Raw genomic sequence first — 22,339 nt, 5'->3', positions numbered from 1 at the left:
CTTGATCTATTTCATTGTCTTTATTAACAAGAATAAACACGTTGTCATGTTACCCATGCCACCAGCTACCACGACTCGTGGTTAAAAGTATCAGAAATAGGAAGTTTGAACTGACAGATGATGGAAAATGGAAACACGTTGAAGCTCATCACTGTTCAGATGTCGATCCTATTTTAAGTCATTCTTTTCATTTTAATAAAAAAATTCAAAGAATCGGCAATGAGGAAGCATGTATCTAGGAGATCCGAAAAGTGTTCACAAGTTAAAATCATATCACTGAGATTTGAACTTAATATGAAGTCATTATGTAAAGTTGTTTCTTAGAAAAATGTAACGGAAATATTTGTTGGATTGACGAACAGAAGCACAAGTTGATTGTAATATATCCCTAATCCTACAGCTTTCCCTAGTAATTCATACCATGCAGGTCTCATTAGTCCTTTTATTTTTTTTAATGTTTTCTAACATTACAATCATGAACTAGAGACATATATGGCAATACAGCAATCAATCAACATATTCATACCAGATTACTATAGTAGCATATGGTACAACGATTTTGAACTTATCGCAAACTGAATCAAATCGAAAGAATACGACAAAAATAAATATGTATGGCCCATTACAAATTTGTTGAGACAATAAAATGTCAGTGTGATGTAGTTACTTAATACTTAATGAGCAATGTGTTAGGCCAAACCAGTACATATATCTTGGAAGCTCCAAAATCGATAAGGAACAACATCAAAGGCCATTCCGCTTTATCAAAAAACAAAATTGAATCCATTTTTTTCTTGACGATCCCTGCCAAGTGTTTAAATTTTATTTGAAAAATACCGAGCACGCAAAATAAGCATTTGAAAATCACGATGCACGTAAAATTAAATAAGCAGAACACGTTGAACGAGGCACCTGTCTTGCATGACTGAACGTCAAATAAAAAAGTAAAAACACGTTGAACGTGAAGTAAAAAACGGCGATCCCGTTGCACGAAAATAACCCTTTACCACCCTCTTTGTATTGAATTGCCTGCCTCCATAATAATTATATCTCTGTATTAAATTGACTTGAATGAGATAGTAACCAAGCAGGACATTGATGAAGACATGGTTCCTAGACTACCACTATGCATGAGCGTCTTTAAGGTTTAACTTATTTCAGCATCCTAATTGGTGAGGAGTACATGTATGTGTCTAACTGTAAAATGAGTTTACTGGTAAGGTTTAAACTAAACTATTACTTCTGATTATCACCCTGTGGAGGAAATTTGGGTTGTCATTAGGGTAATAATACTATTGTAACCCTCTGCAGGTATTTTGTGAGGATGTCAAAGGAAATCTTTCAATTGTCAATGTCATGTGATTGTAAAATGAACCAATCAAAAACATTCCCTCATAGTAGGATTTAGTAATTGATATTAAATGAAACAGGGGATCCATATAATGGCAAAATAAAATAAGGATTCAATGTCAGACATTTTGACATTATTAGAATAAAAAAATGTCAATCTCTTTACAAAAATGTTTAAATTCAGATTTAGAATATATATGATCTTTTAGTTCAAATTCTTTCAATATTGTCACAAAATTATTCTATTTTATATTCAAATAATAAATTAAAAGATCCTAAATATTTACTTCTAAAAATATTGTAATGGAGCATCACTTTTTACATTGTTAAAACACAACTATATGCAATGATCAACCATATATAAATAAATAGTCTTTGCAAATAAAATTTATGACCATGATTTGAATGATAATTTTACAGTGCAATGAACTAATATACATTATGGCCTTTTTAACATACATATATATATATATATACAACACTGTACTAAATATACTGAACAATTTGTCAGTAGTGCCTATGAAATTGCATTTTGAAACTCACGGTCAGCTCCAATACTCAAATAGCATAAGAAGTATGTTACTCCTCCGTGGATTTATGATTTTTTAAAGGGATAATGAATAACAATTGCAATAAAGGAGAAGTTTTAAAAAAGTACTTTAATGTGTCACCATATAAGTACATGGACTTTTATATGAAGTATGTGGTTTCAGGACAATGACGTGATTTTCTTACAAAATTAATATCCCATGACAATATAAATGTAAAAACTATTGCTCGTACAAACAATTTTGAGTTAGATCTGGTTAGTTGATAACATTTGCAATAAATGTCGAACAAAGAAAAAAAAAAGATTTCAGAATGAGGTATTGAAATGGTTCAATATTCATCATAACAGATCAATACTGGACACAAACTGGTGGCATTAATCCTGAATATTTAATAGTAAGATATAAATTATAGTATAAAGATACAACAAGTGTATAATACTGATTAAACTAATTTGGTTGATATCTATGAGACACATTACTTTGATTTTTTCACATTGTAGGATTTGACAGCATGGTCAAATGCTATAAATATTAATTTGTTGTACATTATTTGTTTGCTAGATGTAACAAAATAGATACTCATCAAATGGCCAATGAAAGACAGGTACAAGTTCTAAATTATTTGTAAAGAAATTAATATAAAGTTTGAATGCAAGATCTTTAGTGAAAGGAATTCTTTAAAAAAAAGGTTTTATAGATAATCCGAGATTTATAATTCTGCCACAAAACAGATAACTTCAAATACTGAGATTCTAAGTAAATAACTTTTAACAAGATTCATAAATGTAACTTATTTTTAAATTAAAACGAAAATATTTTAAGCATATAATATGAATGCTTTGATCTTGAACAGAAGCATTTGATTGAAACCTTTTAAGTAGTAATTTTGAAATTTATATAACAAATATATAACACACTTGTACACATGTACTTTGTATAAATTTTATTTCTGTGTGAAGAAATTTTTGACACTAAGAGACAGTGAGGATGCTGATAAAGAAGATGGTCTCTTTTCTTCGTTGCTAGTTGTAGTTGATTGAAGTGTTTTTCTTTTATTTATCAGAGCTATAGAAGTCCGACTTGTTCGTATAATATCCATAATCATCTTTTTACATTCACAACACACATTCATTTGAGGTCCTTTAAGTAAATTTTTGTTCGGTAATGGACTTGCTAAGTTAGGAGAAGAATTAAACGTCTGAGACCTCTGTAAAGATTTCTTTGGGGATTTGTTTTCTATCTCACGTAAAAGTTTTTTCTGTGTTAGTGGAGAATGAGGAACTGATCCAGTACTGCAAAGATAAAAAAGTAGTTAAATAATACAATATTCTACACCATTCTTAAAAATACCTAGGCCCTAATCTAGGATTTTGGAGAGAAAGACATGACAGAGTAGGGAGAAGTTGTTAACTTCTTTGAGAAGTGAAATTCCATCACCTTTATGGTTGCGTAGTGTTTTCTTGCTTATCATTAAGGAAATTGTTTTATATATGCATTCAAATATATACTTGCAACGTTTTTAATTTGATATTGTTTATATATTGAAAATTCTTAATACCAGTAGAAAAGATTAGACAATATAGTTGTTATTTATTTAGTCATATCATTTGTAATGTCAACTTGAATTAAATTTCAATAAACTGTGTTGCCAGTATATCATTATTGAATGTCCAGGACATCATGTATTAACGAGTTGGTCGTGAAAAAAAAAAACACCCCACTTATCACAAGCTGACCACACGTCGTAGGTTTCCAATCAAATTATCCATCAGCTGTTTTTTTTTTTTTATTTATACATTTCAATTTGTATCAATGAATAGCAAAAAATCACCTGTTAATTCCCACCCATTAACCTACCGAGTAGTTCAACTGGTATTAAAATAGAAATATTGAAAACAAATCAACTGAGTGATTACGCAACATCCTCATAACGAAAATCATAGTAAATGATAACTCCAACAGTCGCCCAGTTTCCTGTTTTAATAGTTTTGAATGTTAATTCTGAGGATGTTTTAAGTCACCGTTGTATTCATTTCATTTAATCGTCAGCAGTATTAGTCTTTTGTCGTTTTGAAAATCTCAATTTTCCTTGGGCACCATTTTTGTTTACCTGTGCGACTTGTAAATCATAAGTTGTCTCCCTTATACTGATTTTGATATCGACTTGACTTCGCTAAGAAGTCAGTCAGCTGGCGAGTTCTAGTGATTTCCAAAATTCTTTGGCCACTTAAAACGTCATTTCACCAGCAAGATTATGGCCTGTTGATAGTTTGTTTCCTGATTTTTAGCCAATCATTCAAATCGTAAGATTGAACAAGTTTCTAAGGTGAAATCAAACTTTACACAGAAAATGATTGTTTATTCACCTAATAAAAAAAGTGCAAACATGGATGGTGGATTAGATGTAATAAGTTTTGCTTTATCCAAATTGATCTGTTTGTTAAACATGGTATTGCCTGTATTATTATATTTGAACAATAAGTTACTTTCAGTTTGTTTATCTAGTCTGTGTCATGAACAATATATGTATGTAGTATTGTAGAATATTTAGGAAAATTCTGATTATTTTTCTCTGTGTAGCTGATCTATAAGACGTGTTCAAAAGGCAGCCATTTCTATTTGATTAAGCAAAATTGTTAAAAGTCCAAGTGTTCAGATACATAAAGACTTAAATACCTACTTTTTAAAAGATTTCATTGAATTTCATAGCAAGCAACTCCTACAAAACTTTCCATTTTAGAACATGGCTTTGTTTACAAAGAGAAAGAAGAGCCTCATTTGAAAATAGTCTTACCTCTCATAGACTTTGAGTATATCTAAAGCTTCTTGACCAAGGGGTATAGGACTAAGTGTATGTACAGGTATATTTTGGAAATGTTCTGTGGGAATGTTCATCTGAAAAAGAAAAAAAAAACAAATAGTGAATGGAACATCTATAACAAGATCACTTTCAGAACATGATTTATAGCAATTTTTTTTTTAAATAAGTTTATGTTCAGAATTCAGAACGTATTGCATGCCATACTATCTGATATGGCATCAAGACTATGCCTTTCCACTTGCACCTTTTTTTATATTACTAGTTTTCTGTCTATTTTTATTTTCACTTTTTTAAATGTATGAATATAATAATTACTAATGAACAATATTGTGGTAGTTTACAATTATTCAATTAATGAATTTAGTATATCAAATAAAAAGACCATAAAAAGGTTAAATATTTGGTAAAACTTGTGCATTAAATCTCATCAAAAATACCAGGCATTAATTGCCTACGCCAGAAGCGCGTTTCGTCTACATAAGACTCATCAGTGACGCTTGAATCAAAAATGTTGAAGACCAAAATCAAATACAAAGTTGGAGAGCATTAAAAACTGAATATTCAAAATAGCTGTGTCAAAAAATAAAATAACAAAAATACCAAACTCCAAGGAAAATTCAAATCGGAAAGTCCCTTATCAAATGGCAAAAATGACAGTTTCCTGAGGTGCATTCATATGTTAGATTGCATCTCAGGTTTTATGTTATGACGTTTTTTTCATGAAAACTTTGCACTAACATATATATAAATACCAAAAAGCATTTTAATCCTTACATAATAACTAATAAAAGAAATCCAACTGATTGATGTTCCCTTACCTTGCGGAGACAGGTGTTACAAACGTTTCTTTTGCAGATTTTACACCTGTTTCCCCACTGACCTAAAATGGAGAACTTCACTTCCTTACAGGTAAAACACACCTGAAAAATACACAATATTTATAGAGTAAGATCAGAATGTCCTCAATGTTGTTTACAAAATTGCTGATACATTTTCAGATATGCATGCCATATTTTCATGAATTTGGAACAAAACATATTTTATCATTTCCGCCAAAGTGAACTAGTGAAAGCTGAATACATCTCATTTGTTTAGGCAGTGAAAATATTAAAATTTACATATTTTGCAACATTTTTTTTTTCTTCAAAAATGCGAGAAGTAACATTTGATGTCTTCTGAAAGTAAAAATACTAATTTTCTTATAAACAAAATCATATGCTTTTTTATGTACTGTATCTTTTTTTCATTCATTATTTTTCTTCTTTTTGGAAACTTTTTCTGACATCAGCAACCCGCTAAGTAGATCAATATAGTGTGAACAGATTTCCATTGTTGTAATAACTGCAACATTAGTGTAAATAGTGTCCCCATGATTTAAGAATTTTTATTGTTTTATTAAAGAGTTTTTGTGTTTCTATTTTTACTTTCATGCTAGTCCTTAGTGAATTCCATAGTTATAAATATTGGATGTTTACATTCAAGTTATTATTTTTGTGTGGTTGGCATGTTTGGTCCCTTTCTTTACATTCACACAACTTCAAGGCATTAAATTTTACTGCTTGTGCAAACCATAGCACTAACTTGGCAAGTAACAGTCCGAGTAGATTTTTTACTATTAGAACACATTTTGCAATGATGGGAATATGTTTCAAATTTCCTACCATACTTGAGATTATGTAGACAAACTGTTCAGAACATTTTGTCCCATAATGCTACAGTTTTATTGTTATAAGACCTTGTTGTCCCACATTAGTTCTAGTGTTATTGTTATAAAGTACTGTATATATATATATTAAATACCTTTTGACAACATTTATTATACTGAATGTTCTGTCTTTAACTTTCAAATGCAAAGTTATAAACTATGTCGTCTTATAAATAATCATCCGTATTTATTAAAGCGCACACTTGAGCAAGCGTCTCCCTGAAGGGTAATAGAGTATTTGCCATAGGATAAAGTAAATATTGTATCCCTCGTATAAACCAATCAAAGCTGGCATTTTGACATGAAGTATAATAAAACATAAGGACTAATTACAGTTAACGTACCTTTCCTTTAGACACCATACTATAGAACTCTGGTTGGTTAATCAATGATTCCAGCTCTGCCTTTGTTAGCACTGTTCTGATATGCATCACTTCTTCCAAAGTTAATGACAGGCATTCTATAGGATGCTGCCACTTCTTCAAAAGGAAAATTACAATTTTATTTAAAATATGTTAATATTCAAATTTTTTTCCTTAACCGTTTTCTTAATGTTTTAAAGAAATGATGTTGAAACCATGATACCATAAAACCACACCAATTTTCTCTTGTAACTTCAATTAAAACCTCATCTGATTATCTGAAAATCAATATGACTGTATAGTACCAATACTATAAAATGAAACTAAGCATTGTAGGCGGAAAAAGGTGCCCTGAAACCTTTCTGCCCAATAGATCTCTTTTCATAAATGACTGACATATTGAACATTATGTATCTCGTATATCACTAGCAGGGCTATCAATATTTGACTACCGGTATTTATCATGCAGTTATACAAACTGATTTCAATTTGCTCCAGAAAAACAAAAAGAAATATGAAAAAAAAGTAAATATATAATTTACTGACATTCAACAAGCAAATAAACCATGCAAAATATTTGGTATCCTGTAGCATTCAAACAGTAATACTGAAATATATGCAGGTAAATTCTATGACAGCTGTAAACTGTATTTCGTTATGAACTAGCTAATATTAAAGATTCTAAGGTATATGTGGTTTTGGATAAGATATTCCAGAATTTAAAGAAGGATCTGCTGATCCTAGTCACATTTGTTAGATTACTTCCCTTTGTTCAAACAATTTTTCCAATCAGCTGATTATTTCAGCTTATCATTTCATCTTTTAAAATACTTTCAAATGATTTTAAATAAATTATCTTATTTCAATGTTTAAAACAGATTTCTCACACCAAAATGTAACAATAACCCATATGATCTCTCTAATAAAGGGAAGTAACATACAAAATGTTATTGGAATCACAAAAAAATTCTGTACTTATGTTTATGCATTCTTAAATCGTAGGACTAAAAAATTTGTGAAACTATACTACTAATGTGAAAAAAAGGAAAAAGAAATGAAAAAAATGTGTTTATATATTCACAACAGTTTTTGACTATTATATAAACAAACACAATAAACATTTGTTTTGTGTAGTATTGTGTACATGGCTGTTGTTTCAGAGTCTGTAAATCAAAACTAATAGCATGCTGATGGAATTGATCATCAAATTTTCAGAAAAAAACAAAAGTGTTAATATCATCAATTTCATAAAACAATTCCATCTATGCATTGAAATTATTTCACACAGAAAAAATCTAAACTAAATAAGCCTGCAGCTAAAATTACCAAATATTTATCAGAACCCTTTGGTATATTGTCAATAACCAAGATGTATTAATTTCCGAAAATCATTTTACAAAAGAAAACAACAACTTAGTAACCTTAGCTGCTAAAGTTCATCTTACTCTAACCAATTGTCTCATACAGCTTTATAAATACACATTGCCGCCAATTATTTAAACTTGATTTGAGACAACCAGTTTCAAAGACATAACCAATATCTTAATTAGGCTATTAGAATTTTTGTTATTATTATTTCAATTAATTTTTCAAATAAATATTTTGAATTAAAATAAAACAGCAAATACTATTTGATTATCCTGAAATACTACTCAAGCAAAATATATTTTTCTAAAAATACAGATATTAAAATGTGAAGCAGATGAATATTGTTAAATCTGAAGTGTAAAGAATGAATGATGAATAATCCAGCTGAGATTTTATTTGTTAAAGAAGAATTTCTGTTTTAAAAAAAATAAAAATGTGACCTGCAGACAGAGAAAGTCTGTGTAAAGTAGACAAAGTGGAAGGATACTGGTTATGTCTTTGTTAGAAGGTTACAGATAGGTTAGGTACTCACAGATTCAGAGCTAGAGTCTTGGCAAGGAGGTGCACAACTACTGTTGTTAGTATCTCTCTCCTGAACACTCGGAGCACTTACATTTAACAGTTCATTTACATTTAATTCAGATAACCTTGGAGAGGATTCACCTCCCAACATTGATGGATCTGGTGTTTCTGACCTGTAACTTCTCCGTGGAGAAGATGGTTTATTTACAATTTCTTCCTGGTCTGTTCCATTTTCTAAAATGGAGTTGTCAGGCGAATTTATTGCACGTAATTGTGTCAAGTCTAAAGAATGTCTGACAGAAGTTCTCTGACTCTGTGATCTTTGCACTAGTTTTGTTCTGGGTCTTGGCACTGGTTTTGGTGGATTAACAGCAGATTCCTCCTTTGGTGTTATTTCTGCTGGAGATTCAGTTTTTGGCACTGAAGGAGAAATGTCAGTTTGTGTATCTCCTGGAGAAAGACTATTCCTCTTAATAGAAAGTCTTGGTCTAGGTTTTGGTCTTGGTTTTTCAGGTTCAATTTCCAGCACACTTTGTGTTCTGTGTAAATTTTCAGGCTGCGGAGATTCTGCATCAAGATCATTACAAGATTTACTGACAGGCATAGAACTCCTTCTTGATACTAGAATTCTACGACTGGGAAGTGATCTTCCTAATGAAATTTCAGTTTCTTCAGAGTCATTCATACATGCGTTTTCATGCTCCTTTTTAGAACTTGGAGAAACATGCATTTTAATAGGGGAAGACGATATTTCAGTTAGCCCAGCAAAACACGTTGAAACATGCGTTTTTGTCGGTGAAGTTGGTGATAATGGTGATGAGTGAGATATGGGTGATGAAGATCGTTTCGGAATAATTATTTTTGGTGAATGAGGTCGTTGAGACTTATTTTCCAACGATTTATTGTTATCGTGATCTTCAGACAGCTCATGAGAAACTGGTTGTCTGATTCTGTAAGAAGTTGCTCTTTGTATAATTTTGTTTTTCTCACTACTGTCTGGTAATTGGGTTTTCTTTGCAACAATATTTTCAGTCCTTTGCTTTGAATTTTCATCACTGTCCAAAAGTTTTTGTGCTCTTTTATTTTGTTCAGCAGCTTGCAAAGGAGAAATTTCAGAACTGCTTGACAGTTTTCTATGAACGCTCACGTTTTTCACGACCTGAACTGAATCTTGACCAGAGTCTGATATTTTTCTCCGCACTCTTACTTTACTCTCATTAGTTTGTACGGATGAATTTTCATCACTGTTTGAAAGTTTTCTTTGAACTCTGATTAAGCTTCTACCATTTTGTGTTGCAGCATCAGAATCATTTGTGTTCATTGTTCTATTACTTGATCGTCTGACTCTAGAATTGTCAACAGAATTAACTTTGTTCAGTGTAGAAGAGGACATCCTACTAAGAGATGATGATGCTCTTCTAACCATTGTTTGAGATTCACTTTTCACTGTCTTTTGTTCATCAATAATAGATTCACTGTTATCAGATTCGGACGGAACTTCAGATATTGAACCATGCATGCGACGAGTATGTAACCGAGAAACACTAGAACACCCATGCAATTTGTCATTCAAACGTTTGCGTAAATCACTTGGACATGCATTAGATTTAGACACAGGGCCACTCCGTTTAATTTTTGATTCATGCTCACGATGCTTTAAAGAAGCCTCATTCTCGACAGGAGAAGTAGGAGATACCTGGGGAGATTCACATACTGTTATTGTATTTCGTCTTTTCAGTATGTTGTGTCTTTCCTGTGTTACTACATCTCTTACAACTGAAAGTAAATAACAATCAAAATCACTGTATTTACGTAAGCGCTATCAAAATCACTGTATTTACGTAAGCTCTATCAAAATCACTGTATTTACGTAAGCTCTAATGTGAATTAAAAATTCAGTATATCTTACACATAATGCTAAATAAAACAGTACAATGACATCATGCTACAGTGATATGAAAGCCATAATTGTACATTTGGAAGAATATCTAAAACAAGCATTATAAGGATGCTAATGAACCAAGGGTTCCTCGTGATAAATTTGAATCCTTTTGATAGTATTTCTGACTCCATCTTGACCTATAATTCAAAGTTATGAAATTTTTTAGTCAAAGACGACCCCAGTTGAGTTCCACTTATAATAACCACAGTTCTATATTTCCTTGATTGTGACATTGCCAATTGCAAATTATCACAAAATTTGTACTTGGCATGAGCAGCACCATGGCAACCAAGCCACAAGAGGAGCTGAAACTGATTAACTTTCCGGAGCAACACGTTGGTGGGTTTGTGTAAATGAATCTTAAGTTTTCTGTGCAGTGTGTTGTGGACTGTTGTTTTGTCTTTTTGATTTTTTCTATTGCTGTCAGTCTTTTTTTCTTTAACTTATCATTTTTAATTGCCCCTTTAATATTCCTGCTTTTGAAGCATTTTTGATTTAATAGCTTAATATCAAATTTTGAATTTTAAAAGGTTGGTGTTTCAGTAAACTTTACCCAAAATATAAAAAAAATATCAGAAGTTAAAACCAGGCCTTAAAATAACACAACATATTATGTGTAATTGACATTTTCACATTAATCTATGATGCAATTTTACAGAAATAGATTACCAGTTCTCCTCCACTGAGGAACTTCTTGTTCAGGAGAAGGTGTGGCAACACTTGATCTTCTAGATCTAGGACTCAATGTGCCACTATCATCATCCTCATCATCCTGTTGGAGAAACATTGTAAATTTATATTGAGTCATTGTACATCTGAAAATCTCAAATGTTACTATAATTGAGGGTAATAATGGGGTACCCAACATGACGCATAATGGTAATAAATTTGTTAAAATAACTTTACCGATAAACATTTTACTCCATTTGATGCTAATGATAGCTACAAAATGAGATTTGACAAATGGCGATTAAAAATTAAGGCTCATTTGATGGTAACAGTAGTGAAAAATAGACGTTTGACAATAAATGGCATTCCTTCCCTAATAATTGCAATCACTTTTGATTTTAAGTTTGGTCTGAAAAGAACATATATGAACAAAATAGAAAATATAATAAGAACACCGAAATTTGTTTTCCTGACTTTTAGAAATAAAAAATTCTAAAGTATTTTAAACCTGTCACTTATGACCCTTTGATTACCCCGATACTTCAGCCTTCCAGGTCAACAAATATTTAAAATCTTATTAATCTTTCCTCTTTAATTTTGGCTTTTGGCTATCTATTTTTACTCAATGCATTACAAAAAACAGCAATTTGTCCTAAAATTTCCTTGTTTTCAGAATTTCTCTAGAATATGTAGATATGAACAAAGCCTTACCCAAAAGAACATTTTGAATACAAATTACCATTCAAATGAAGAGGGGTAACACAGGGTGCTCTTTTTTCCAAATCCTGCTTATTTTACCCCCTTTATCCCACATCCTCACTTTTTAACCCCCTATATCACACATCCTTTTTTTTTACCCCTATATTCCACATCCCAAAAGATTGTCATTCCCCTCAATGAGATGTGTCAATTAAGATATGATTTAAACGTTTCATCATAACTGACATTTCTGCACACTTTATGATATTTTAGATGATTTTAGATCATGCAATTCAAAAATTTCATTAGATCTGAAAAAAGAAAAAGTTGTCAGAACATTTGGATTTATTTTATGTTGACTTTGTACTCAAACTTTTATAATATACAATAAAATGCTCCGCTGGGCGCAGCTTGATACGACCGCAAAGGTCGAACCCTGAACAGTTGGGGCAAGTATGGACACAACATTCAAGCTTGATACAGCACTAAATTTGGATTGTGATTAAATATTTGACACAGCATAGGTTTCTGACACAGAATGAATGTGGTCTAAGAACTTAAAAAATTTGAATTTACCTATTCAAACCATATCAACTTGAACACAAGTTATGGTCTGGAAACTAGAAAAATGCTTATTTTTGGCCCCTTATTCCTAAACGTTTTGGGCAATTACCCCCAAACTCAATTCCAGCTTTCCCTTTGTGATATGGAACCTTGTAGTACAATTTCATAAAGATCCATACACTTACACACAAGTTATCGTCATGAAACTAGAAAAATGCTTGTTTTTGCCCCTTTTTTGGCCCCTAATTCCTAAAATTTTGAGGCAATTACCCCCAAAATCAATCCCAGCATTTCCTTTGTGATATGGAACCTTGTGGTACAATGTCAGAGAGATCCATACACTAACACACAAGTTATGTCCGGAAGTTACAAAAATGCTTATTTTTGGCCCTTTTTTGGCCCCTCATTCCTTAACTGTTGGTACCATAACCCCCAAAATCAATCCCAATCTTCCTTTTGTGGTATTGAACCTTATGGTAAAATTTCATAGAGATCCATTCACTTAAACTAAAGTTAGAGTGCGAAAACCAATGTGTCTATGGACGCCGGACGACGACGACGATGCCAACCTCATACCAATATACGACCACAAAATTTTTTTGCGGTCGTATAAAAATAATCAAACTGGCTGACCCTTGATCATTCAAATCCAAATCATTGCACTGTTGTCTGAGAAACTGTACAAGGATTTAGAGAGTCATAACCGAATATAAACTATAACTTTCTATTGCAACCTTTATTCAGTAATTACACAACTTATTGCAAAGTAAAAATACAATTAGAGTAGAACTAACACAAACCTCAAAGCTATCGAGCAGCAGATTGAAATCAGGTTTGATGACTTTTCGAACTGGTTGAGGATTCTCATTCTCATTGTTATTATCTAACTTGGTTCTGGATGTCTCAACTACAATAAAACAGGAATTGTAAAAGTCAAAAGTAATTTATTTTCTACTGCAGTACGTAAGGGTAGTGCAAAAGTCTTTATGTACTGATGTGAAGTATCAGCAGATTAAAAGAGCAGAAACTATTGATGCAATTAAGTCAATAATCTCACAATCAATTTTTGCTAAGTAGCTATATTTTTTTTATTATTACTTATTTTTTACACCTCTTTGGTATGTCTTTCAGACTCTTTATTTTAATTATTAATATTTTTTCAAAATCTTTTGGAAGGGTTTCTTTAAGAATGAAAGAACATTAGTGAGCGCGCTCACATACCCCACGTCCCCACATTGTCATTGGAGAAATAAAATAAATGTAAGAAAAAAAATTGTATCAGAAAAAAAAATTGAATCATAATTTCCTGTCAATATGCATATCTACATAGTATGTCCTTATTATCTGAAAAGGTTTCATGAAACTCTGTTGTGTGGTTTGAGAGGAGTTGCGATGACAAAAGGTTGCAGTAGTATATTGGGCAAATAAGTTCAAAGGGGAGTAACTCCTGGAAAAAAAATTGAATCGTAATTTCCTGTTGATATGCACATCTACGTAGTATGTCCTTATTATCTGAAAAGGTTTCATGAAATTCTGCTGTGTGGTTTGAGAGGAGTTGCGATAACAAAAGGTTGCAGTAGTATATTGGGCAAAAAAGTTCAAAGGGGTGTAACTCCTGGAAAAAAAATTGAATCGTAATTTCCTGTCGATATGCACATCTACGTAGTATGTCCTTATTTTCTGAAAAGGTTTCATGAAATTCTGTTGTGTGGTTTGAGAGGAGTTGCGATGACAAAAGGTTGCAGTAGTATATTGGGCAAATAAGTTCAAAGGGGCGTAACTCCTGGAAAAAAAAATTGAATCTTAATTTCCTGTCGATATGCACATCTACGTAGTATGTCCTTATTATTTGAAAAGGTTTCATGAAATTCTGTTGTGTGGTTTGAGAGGAGTTGCGATGACAAAAAGTTGCAGTAGTATATTGGGCAAATAAGTTCAAAGGGGCGTAACTCCTGGAAAAAAAATTGAATCGTAATTTCCTGATGATATGCACAACTACATAGTATGTCCTTATTATCTAAAAAGGTTTCGTGAAATTCCGTTGTGAGGTTTGAGAGGAGTTGCGATGACAAGAAACAGTACTGACGGACTGACGGACGGACTGACGGACGGACGGACAGACGGAAGGACGGGTCAAAAACATTATACCCTCCGCAACTCGTTGCGTGGGGTATAATAAAGCACAAATGTCTTTCACTTATTGGTTGATTGAGTGATTGATAATTGCTGAATGTTGTGTAAGCGCCAAAAGGCTATATGGACAAGAGCCCCTTACTAATGATTAATCAGATTTTTTACCAAATCAGTAAACTGAAGTCCATAAGCTAAAACAGTTGTGTAAGACAAAACCTAAATCTAAACGCAAATGCTAAAACATAAAAATACTATACATAGACAACTTATCTAAATCTTGTAACATTATTTAGATAATAACACATTTAAATCTTTTGAGTAAATTCCTTAAATATAAGTGTTGTTGGTTTGCTGTCTTATTAATGTACATCCATCTTCTTATGTTCACAGCAATATTAATGGTAGTGACAGACCACATTTGCGTGCCTAAAAAGGAATTGCATCACTTGTTTTCTTATTACTTAAAATATTACAATCCTTCAATCCATAATAATATCAAAATATTACCATTCATCATGTGATATTATATAAACCATAAGTATCACAACATTGCCATTTGAGTCTTTGACCTATCTTTTCTATTTCTAGTTGAAAATAAGTGCTATTTCTGGTAACAGCTGAGGATAATTCATTAAAGGAATTCCTATTGGCAGCCATGCTTCATATTGACCAAGGTCATTGACCTTAATTCTTAAAGGCCTCTCTGAATCTAACACTGTTCATGACAGATAATTCTAGACTTACCAACATGCTGGCCCTCACTAATGGATTTCAATTTAGGTGGTTGAGATCTTATATGTAGTAACAATTGTTCCCTAACTGAAAGCTCTCTCTTTGGCGGTGATTTCAGTACTCTATCTTTTGCCTAAAATAACCAAAAAACTTAGTTTTCATGTAACAGAACCAAAAGCTTTCTTTAATTAATAAACACACACATGCAATGTTGACAACCAAAATAACAAATGTAGTAATTTCCTTTTTGAGAACTATATACTGTATAAATTTATCTCTCAATAAGATTTATGGTGTATTGTTCAATTACAGAATGACATAAGACTTTGAAAATCTGTCTAATTACTAGAATAATTTTATAAGTAACTCTTTCTGAATCAGCACACAGAAAAGAATGTAGCCTCCTACACAGCATACAATAAGTTATTGAGATTCAGATGCCAGGAAAAGTCATTGGATGTATTCAGAAATTCAGGAAAAGTCCTTGGATTAATTCAGAAATTCAGGAAAAGTCATTGTATTTATTCAGATTTTGTCCTTGTGAATTACATTGCCCAGTCACCATCTACATAAATGATGTCTAGTCCAATCAGAAGGTATAAAACAGTGATGTTTTCATAATAAAACACTGTTTCTGCATCAGACCATTTCAAAGGAATGAAATATTTCAAAACATGCAGTTAATATCTTATACAAGACATTGAAGTCTTTTATAGAAATCTATTTGTAGTTTTACAAAAACTAGATTCTAATTTCAATTTCCAGTTATCTTCTGCATCAAACAAGTACATGTATTATCAAACAGAATATGCTTTCTACTTTCAGTTCCTACTAAAATCACCAGCTAATCAGAACACTTTAAGATTGAAAGGTTTCAGACAGGAGAACAGATGCTATCAGATAAACAGTAAATGCCCCTATTCATTACATAGACAATTCTACTTTCATCTAATGTTTTCTGTGTAAACCAACTTTTGACTGCTTCTAATCATCTTTATTTAATTTTAAGGCTACTACATGGGTAAATTGCCAAAATCTATTTCTGTATGACGGGTTCATGTAAACTAAATTTTACTTATACATGTACCTTATTGCATGCTTCCAAAAAGTATACAAGCTTTTTTGGGGGTTCCAACCAAATATGTACCGGTAGTCATTTTCTTAGTTATTTCTAAGAAAAGTGTTACAAAATTATTTATTGGACAAGGACAAGCGGACATACGGACAAGGAGCTTGCAATAAAGCCCAACTTTTAGAGGGGGGGGGGGGGGGCTAACATATCAAAAGTAGGAAAGGGTCAGAACAATAACAAAATGTGCGCATGCTTTCAATATGTTTAATCATAATGTTATATACAAAAGGCTTGTAAAATGGAATCAAAAGTTGCAAATCTGGTCAAGACAGCTCTTATATCAATTTATATTTTCAAGTGATATTAATCCAGTCTAACAAAGAAAGACAATAAGGAGGACCTTCTCATTAATGGAAGACTTTTTCCACTTAAATTGAAAATTCACATATATTAATACTGCTACAAACTAACTTCCATAATCAACGTCCCTACAAATGTTCCTGACATTTGAAAACAATTAGGACTAAATACAGATCAGAATGTACATGCAAGATTTCCGTACTAGTTACAACCCTGAATATCAAGGTATCATAGACCCTTACTATCAATTTCTGTCTTATGTAAATTATACTGTTTAATTTAGAATATGTCACACAATTTAAGGTCTATTTGCCAATATGTCAGGAATTTAATTGTAAGGTGATAGCACATGTCAAAAACGTGAAATTAAAGTCTCTAAATTTTTAATTAAATTTATAATTTCAATCTGACATTTACTTTCCTCAATAAAAAAATCGGTTAATCTATGAAACTAGGTGAATAATGTCACAGAATTAAAACTACTGACCTCAATATCATTGTTTTCCAAATCCTCTATTTCCAAATTTTCAGACATTTTCCAATTTTGTAATTTTTCAATTATTTCCATAGCAAATTCATTTTGAATTTGATTAAATTCACAGTTTTCAGAATTTTTACATGTGTCTATTACATCCATTGTTATGAACATACAGCTCCAAACAGTCAGTAAATACACAAGCTTGGTGATTACTAAGATTTATGGCAAAGTTAATTGATGGATATAGACAATTATCTACATACAACACAAGCACATGCTAAAAAAATGCACAGATGATTTTCAGAGGCTGCATAATTAGCAGGATGAGTGTTCAATTCTCTTTATTGGAAAATTATAGATAAATTATAGAACTTTTATCTGGTATATTCAGTAGATCAAGTAGATTTAGAAGTTATTACAATATTAGTATTAGGGATATTTGTTAGTATAATTCTCTCCATGAATGTTAAATTTGGTATGATGACCCACAAAATTAAAACTCTTAACAAGATTGATAACTTTAATTACAAAATCATTCATATTTAACCTTGGGTTTAAATGATACAAAGAATTATGTATGAGTTGAGAAAAATAACACTTCAGAATAAGTACTTGCTCATAAACTTATAATATAAACAGAATACATTCTTTTTTGTAATTTTGGTCTGTAGACATGACTATAAACTATCCTATTTTATGATATCAACATTTTGACCTTGCTGTAAGTGCTGTAAGGTGTGCGATTTAAAATATACAATTCAGCAACAGTGAAGATGAATAACAGCAGTAAAGACACTTTTTCTATGATATATTGGCTATTTCTTGGTTTATTTCTTTAACACCCACTTCATACCCTTTCTTTTTCAATAGATCTTCTACTTCTATTTCTAGCTTATAGTGACCAAATAAATTGAAGATTATGTCAGAGGAGGATAACTTATAAAGGTGAACAAGTTTTTCCTTTAGATTCGGAATTTTTTTTCTGATGTGCAAAGTTTTATTGAGTCTTATCCAAATAATCTATCCTGAATAATCACCCGTTACCAACATTTTCTCAAATTTTCCTTTGAAATTTCTCAATGATCAATTTTCATCTCAGGCTAATCAAGTGATATGAGTTTTTCTATGTTGAGTAGAAAGAGAATTCACAAAGTTGAAGGACTACATCACTGACTATGGTTAAGAAAATAGGGATAAACAAAATATTAATAATCTTTCAAACTTGCGGATGAATTTTAGGATACATTTCATCTCAGGCCTATTTCCCTTTAATGAGATTATAGCTGAGAAACTCCACCTCATTTGAAGAACCACTGATAAACTATAAATAAATGGAAGCATTAGCCCAATTAACGGTTACCAAACTATATAATCCTACCAAGCATGAATATACTCACTGGTTGTAATGGTGGCCGTGATCTGATGAAATCTAACATGACAGCATGGGCATCACTCTTGACTGTATTTGGTATGTCACCATTTACCTATTGAAATACAACATGCACAGGTAACAGTATTAGTAGCATACAAAACAATCCATACGAAGGAAGGTATACCTGCAGACCATGCAACTAAGCAAACTTAGGTTTTCAGACAGACTGATGTGTAAGCAAAAAAAGCGATACTTAAATGTACAAAAATTAACAGTATTTTACTTCCAAACAATATGTAAGTATACAAACACAACACTCAAGCTTTTTCTCTTCTTGGAAATTAAAATGGTGCTGGACTCATTTCAAGGCAGTTCATGCATTTACTTTCATTATAAACTATCCGTTATATTTGTAACTTTTTGTTTGACTAGAACTGTATAGAGTGACTATTTATAAACACATAATAATACTTTACCTATGAAAACAAAACTTCCTATAATAATTAGGAGATTTTTCTTACATGCACAAAAATAAGTCAGATTTTTCAACTGATTTTTTTTTTTAGATAAATGCAAAAATTTTATATTAACAGTAAACTCTCATATAAAGATGTTCCCCTATTTGTCATGTTTTGATATACATATGCATTATAACCAACATGTTTCCTTTCAAGTGTTACATCAATTTTTAAAGATCAAATTTGTAGGACAGGATTTGTAATCCCTTCGCATATGATAATCACAAACAATTTAAACAAATTTTTATAAGATTATCTTTAATGACAACATTAAAATTGTTATTTCAGTGAAAAACTGTCCTCTTTTTACAATGGAACAGTACATATTATAAGGGTCAGATCTGACATATATATGGACAAAAAAAACTTTAAAAATTCTTCATCATAAACAAATTTCCAATGTCTTAAAATGTCTCAAAACACACTACAAGTCAACGTTTAAATGGGCACATAACAGGAATTTCTAAAAACTCATCATTCACCATTAGCTGGCTTTAAAATCAAACTTCAGTATGAAAAAAAAATCTGACCGGTCAAAGAATATCTTCAAATAAGAAAAAAAATTACATCATAAAATTGAAATAAAATTGTTACCTGAACTTTATTGAGTGTATATCTCCTTGTTCTGATGTCCTCCAATAGTATCTCAAATGGAGTCAGTTCAAACTCAACTGGTGGCAGGTGGATATGTTCTACTTTCTTTAACCTGACACCCTGTCTTAACTCCCTCATCATCTGTACCCATAATCTGGCCTGAAATATAGGGAGATCAAATAAATTCAACAACTTTGGTATGATATATTCCTGAATCAAACTGTACCCTGTAAATATAATAAAATACTAAATTTGTCAAGTCTGTTAGACAAAATTCTTGCTATTTTTTCATCTGGACAACTTTTAGCAAGACCCCATTGAGCTAAACAAAAAATGTGAAATTTTCCATCAAATGTACAAGGCTTCAAGAGAATCATTCCTTACAGTTGCTATGTCAAGTTGGCTTAGAATGTCAATGCTTTGATGATTGATCATTTGCTTAATGTCCAGTGGCAAATATTTGATTCATATTCAGGATGAAACATTATTGTGAAAATATGTTTTAGGTTCAGACTTGAGGTTGAAGATGTTCACATACCAATAAACAAATTTAGTTTCATGTAATGAAGAAATAGGAGTTTATCAAGTTGGTCCTTACAGTAGAATATGCTCAATCCCTTGAGTAAATGCCAATTAAACTGGTGGCATCTTTTATGAATCAGAGTTATCTTTCTTGGATAACTTACCCAATCTGCTCTCTGTAAATTGTCAAGCTTCTGGAGATCCTGATCAAGCTGTGTCTCTATAAACCTCTGAAAAAAAATCAATATTTAAAGTACTGATGAAAATATAAATGGATAAATACACTGATGCTGACTATTTTTATAATTTCATACAAAGTCTACATATTCAATCTGATCATGCTGATAGAATAGATAAGTTTTAAGCTTGGCAAATTTTACGGGCAAGGAACCATACATTTTTTATGTATATCACCATCATCATTACCATAATTTGGCTACTTTACAGCTATATTTGTCAGATATAAAACCTTTGTTTGGTCAGCTATTTTAAAACAGCAATTTGTCTGTCTGAATTTGGCTATGGATTTTACTATTGGTATTCTAAATAAATTAATAGATTTATTCTATAAGATATATAATAATACCTGCCCAACTAATGAATTTGAACTTCATTCTGACAGACAGTGAATGACTTTGTTATGTACTTTAGAGACAGTAATTTGATAAGATATACAATGTGAAATTGCCATTTCTATCCAATTAAGCTTATGTAAACTGTACTGCAAAATCTTTTAAAACCTATCATAGAATTGGAAACTAACTTAAAAAAAAATTCCAGACAGCAAATTTTCAGACTTTGACCCTTTTATAGATAAGAAATCACAAGAGCTACCATAAATGATTGAAAAGTACAGTCAAGAATTAAATATAAAGTTCTTATACATTTGTCAATCCACCATAATATACAGTACTATTACATATATTACATATCATTTTCTCTTTTAAGGTCAACATTTTTTCCCCTCTTGTTACCTCCTTTACTAATAGCATACTTTTATGTACTCATCTAAAATTCATCAAATCGCTATATAGAGAACTTCATATATTCATATCTATGTAGTAAATCTTCTGATGACAAATTATGCTATAATTTCCATATAAAATGCTTTCCGACAATAAAATATAAAATTGTTGATTTTTGGAAGATAAAACGTAAGGCTGGTCAGTTTCGTTTCGGTATAAGTTCGTTCTGCAACATAGTACTGTTTTTAAAACATACAGTTTTGCGGCAATAATGAATAAATTTAAAAAAAACCTTGGCATTTTTCATTGATTATTCGTTAACTGTAATACAGAATAAAATTTAACGACCTCTACCTAAATATTCAGTGAGCAATAAAACCTGTATTTACATTGAGGATAAAATACCTAATTGATTATATTGTAAAATAAAACCACCCTGAAGGATAATCAATTACCCAAACAGGAAAGGTATGAAATAGCACAAATTTTTTTAAAGGATGTAGATAATTTATATCTTTGCCTGTCAATCACGTAATAATTTGTCCATAAAAAATGCAAAATCAATTATAGATAGTGGTTATGTGTCAGATAAGGGGTCGTGGATGAAATGCAGATTGTGTAATAATTTAAGGTTAAGGAAAGTCCTTAAACTTTTAAGATGTTTATATTTGGACAAGTGTTTTATGAATTTGTATTAGGATCAATAAAGCAAAGTTTGAAATCCATCTGCCTGTCAATTTGATTACAAATTGACAGAAAATTACGATTATGAGTACAATTTTCAAAATTTTTATGTAACATAAACTTTATCTTTTTCATAACTAGTTGACAAACGGAAATTCCAGTTTACCTTCTGATATCTCTCAAGTTAAAAAACTCCAGAAGGGGGATCCAGAATTTCAGCTTTAGATGGGAGTGTAGTACAAAGAAATTTGTCATTATCTCCACAAGTTTTCACTGTTAGCAGGTATGGGATTTGTTTGCATACACACCAATGACTCCACATGAGTAGTAAAATATGCATTTGATGTTAAGCACCA

The 22,339-nt window shown here is 31.4% G+C and overlaps 1 protein-coding gene across 3 annotated transcripts in view; it reads right to left on the bottom strand.

The window, feature by feature from the left end:
* LOC127701657 (protein spire homolog 1-like) overlaps positions 1-22,339 on the bottom strand; it is a 78,514-nt gene that overhangs the window by 1,732 nt on the left and 54,443 nt on the right. The window contains exons 5-15 of one of the 3 annotated variants that reach the window (XM_052205647.1): positions 20,499-20,564; positions 19,813-19,971; positions 18,726-18,812; positions 15,431-15,551; positions 13,354-13,460; positions 11,291-11,393; positions 8,690-10,455; positions 6,772-6,906; positions 5,541-5,642; positions 4,696-4,796; positions 1,008-3,193 (exon numbers count right to left, since the gene is read on the bottom strand). In XM_052205647.1, the coding sequence (XP_052061607.1) occupies positions 2,845-3,193; positions 4,696-4,796; positions 5,541-5,642; positions 6,772-6,906; positions 8,690-10,455; positions 11,291-11,393; positions 13,354-13,460; positions 15,431-15,551; positions 18,726-18,812; positions 19,813-19,971; positions 20,499-20,564 (3,096 nt within the window). In that variant the 3' untranslated portion in view covers positions 1,008-2,844. The remainder of the gene's footprint in view (positions 1-1,007; positions 3,194-4,695; positions 4,797-5,540; positions 5,643-6,771; positions 6,907-8,689; positions 10,456-11,290; positions 11,394-13,353; positions 13,461-15,430; positions 15,552-18,725; positions 18,813-19,812; positions 19,972-20,498; positions 20,565-22,339) is intronic. The other 2 variants (XM_052205648.1, XM_052205649.1) reach the window with 2 other exon arrangements.

This window comes from Mytilus californianus, unplaced genomic scaffold (assembly GCF_021869535.1).
Source record: "Mytilus californianus isolate M0D057914Y unplaced genomic scaffold, xbMytCali1.0.p SCAF_5, whole genome shotgun sequence".
Taxonomy (NCBI): Eukaryota; Metazoa; Mollusca; class Bivalvia; order Mytilida; family Mytilidae; genus Mytilus; species Mytilus californianus.
This window is presented reverse-complemented; position numbering and strand designations above follow the sequence as displayed.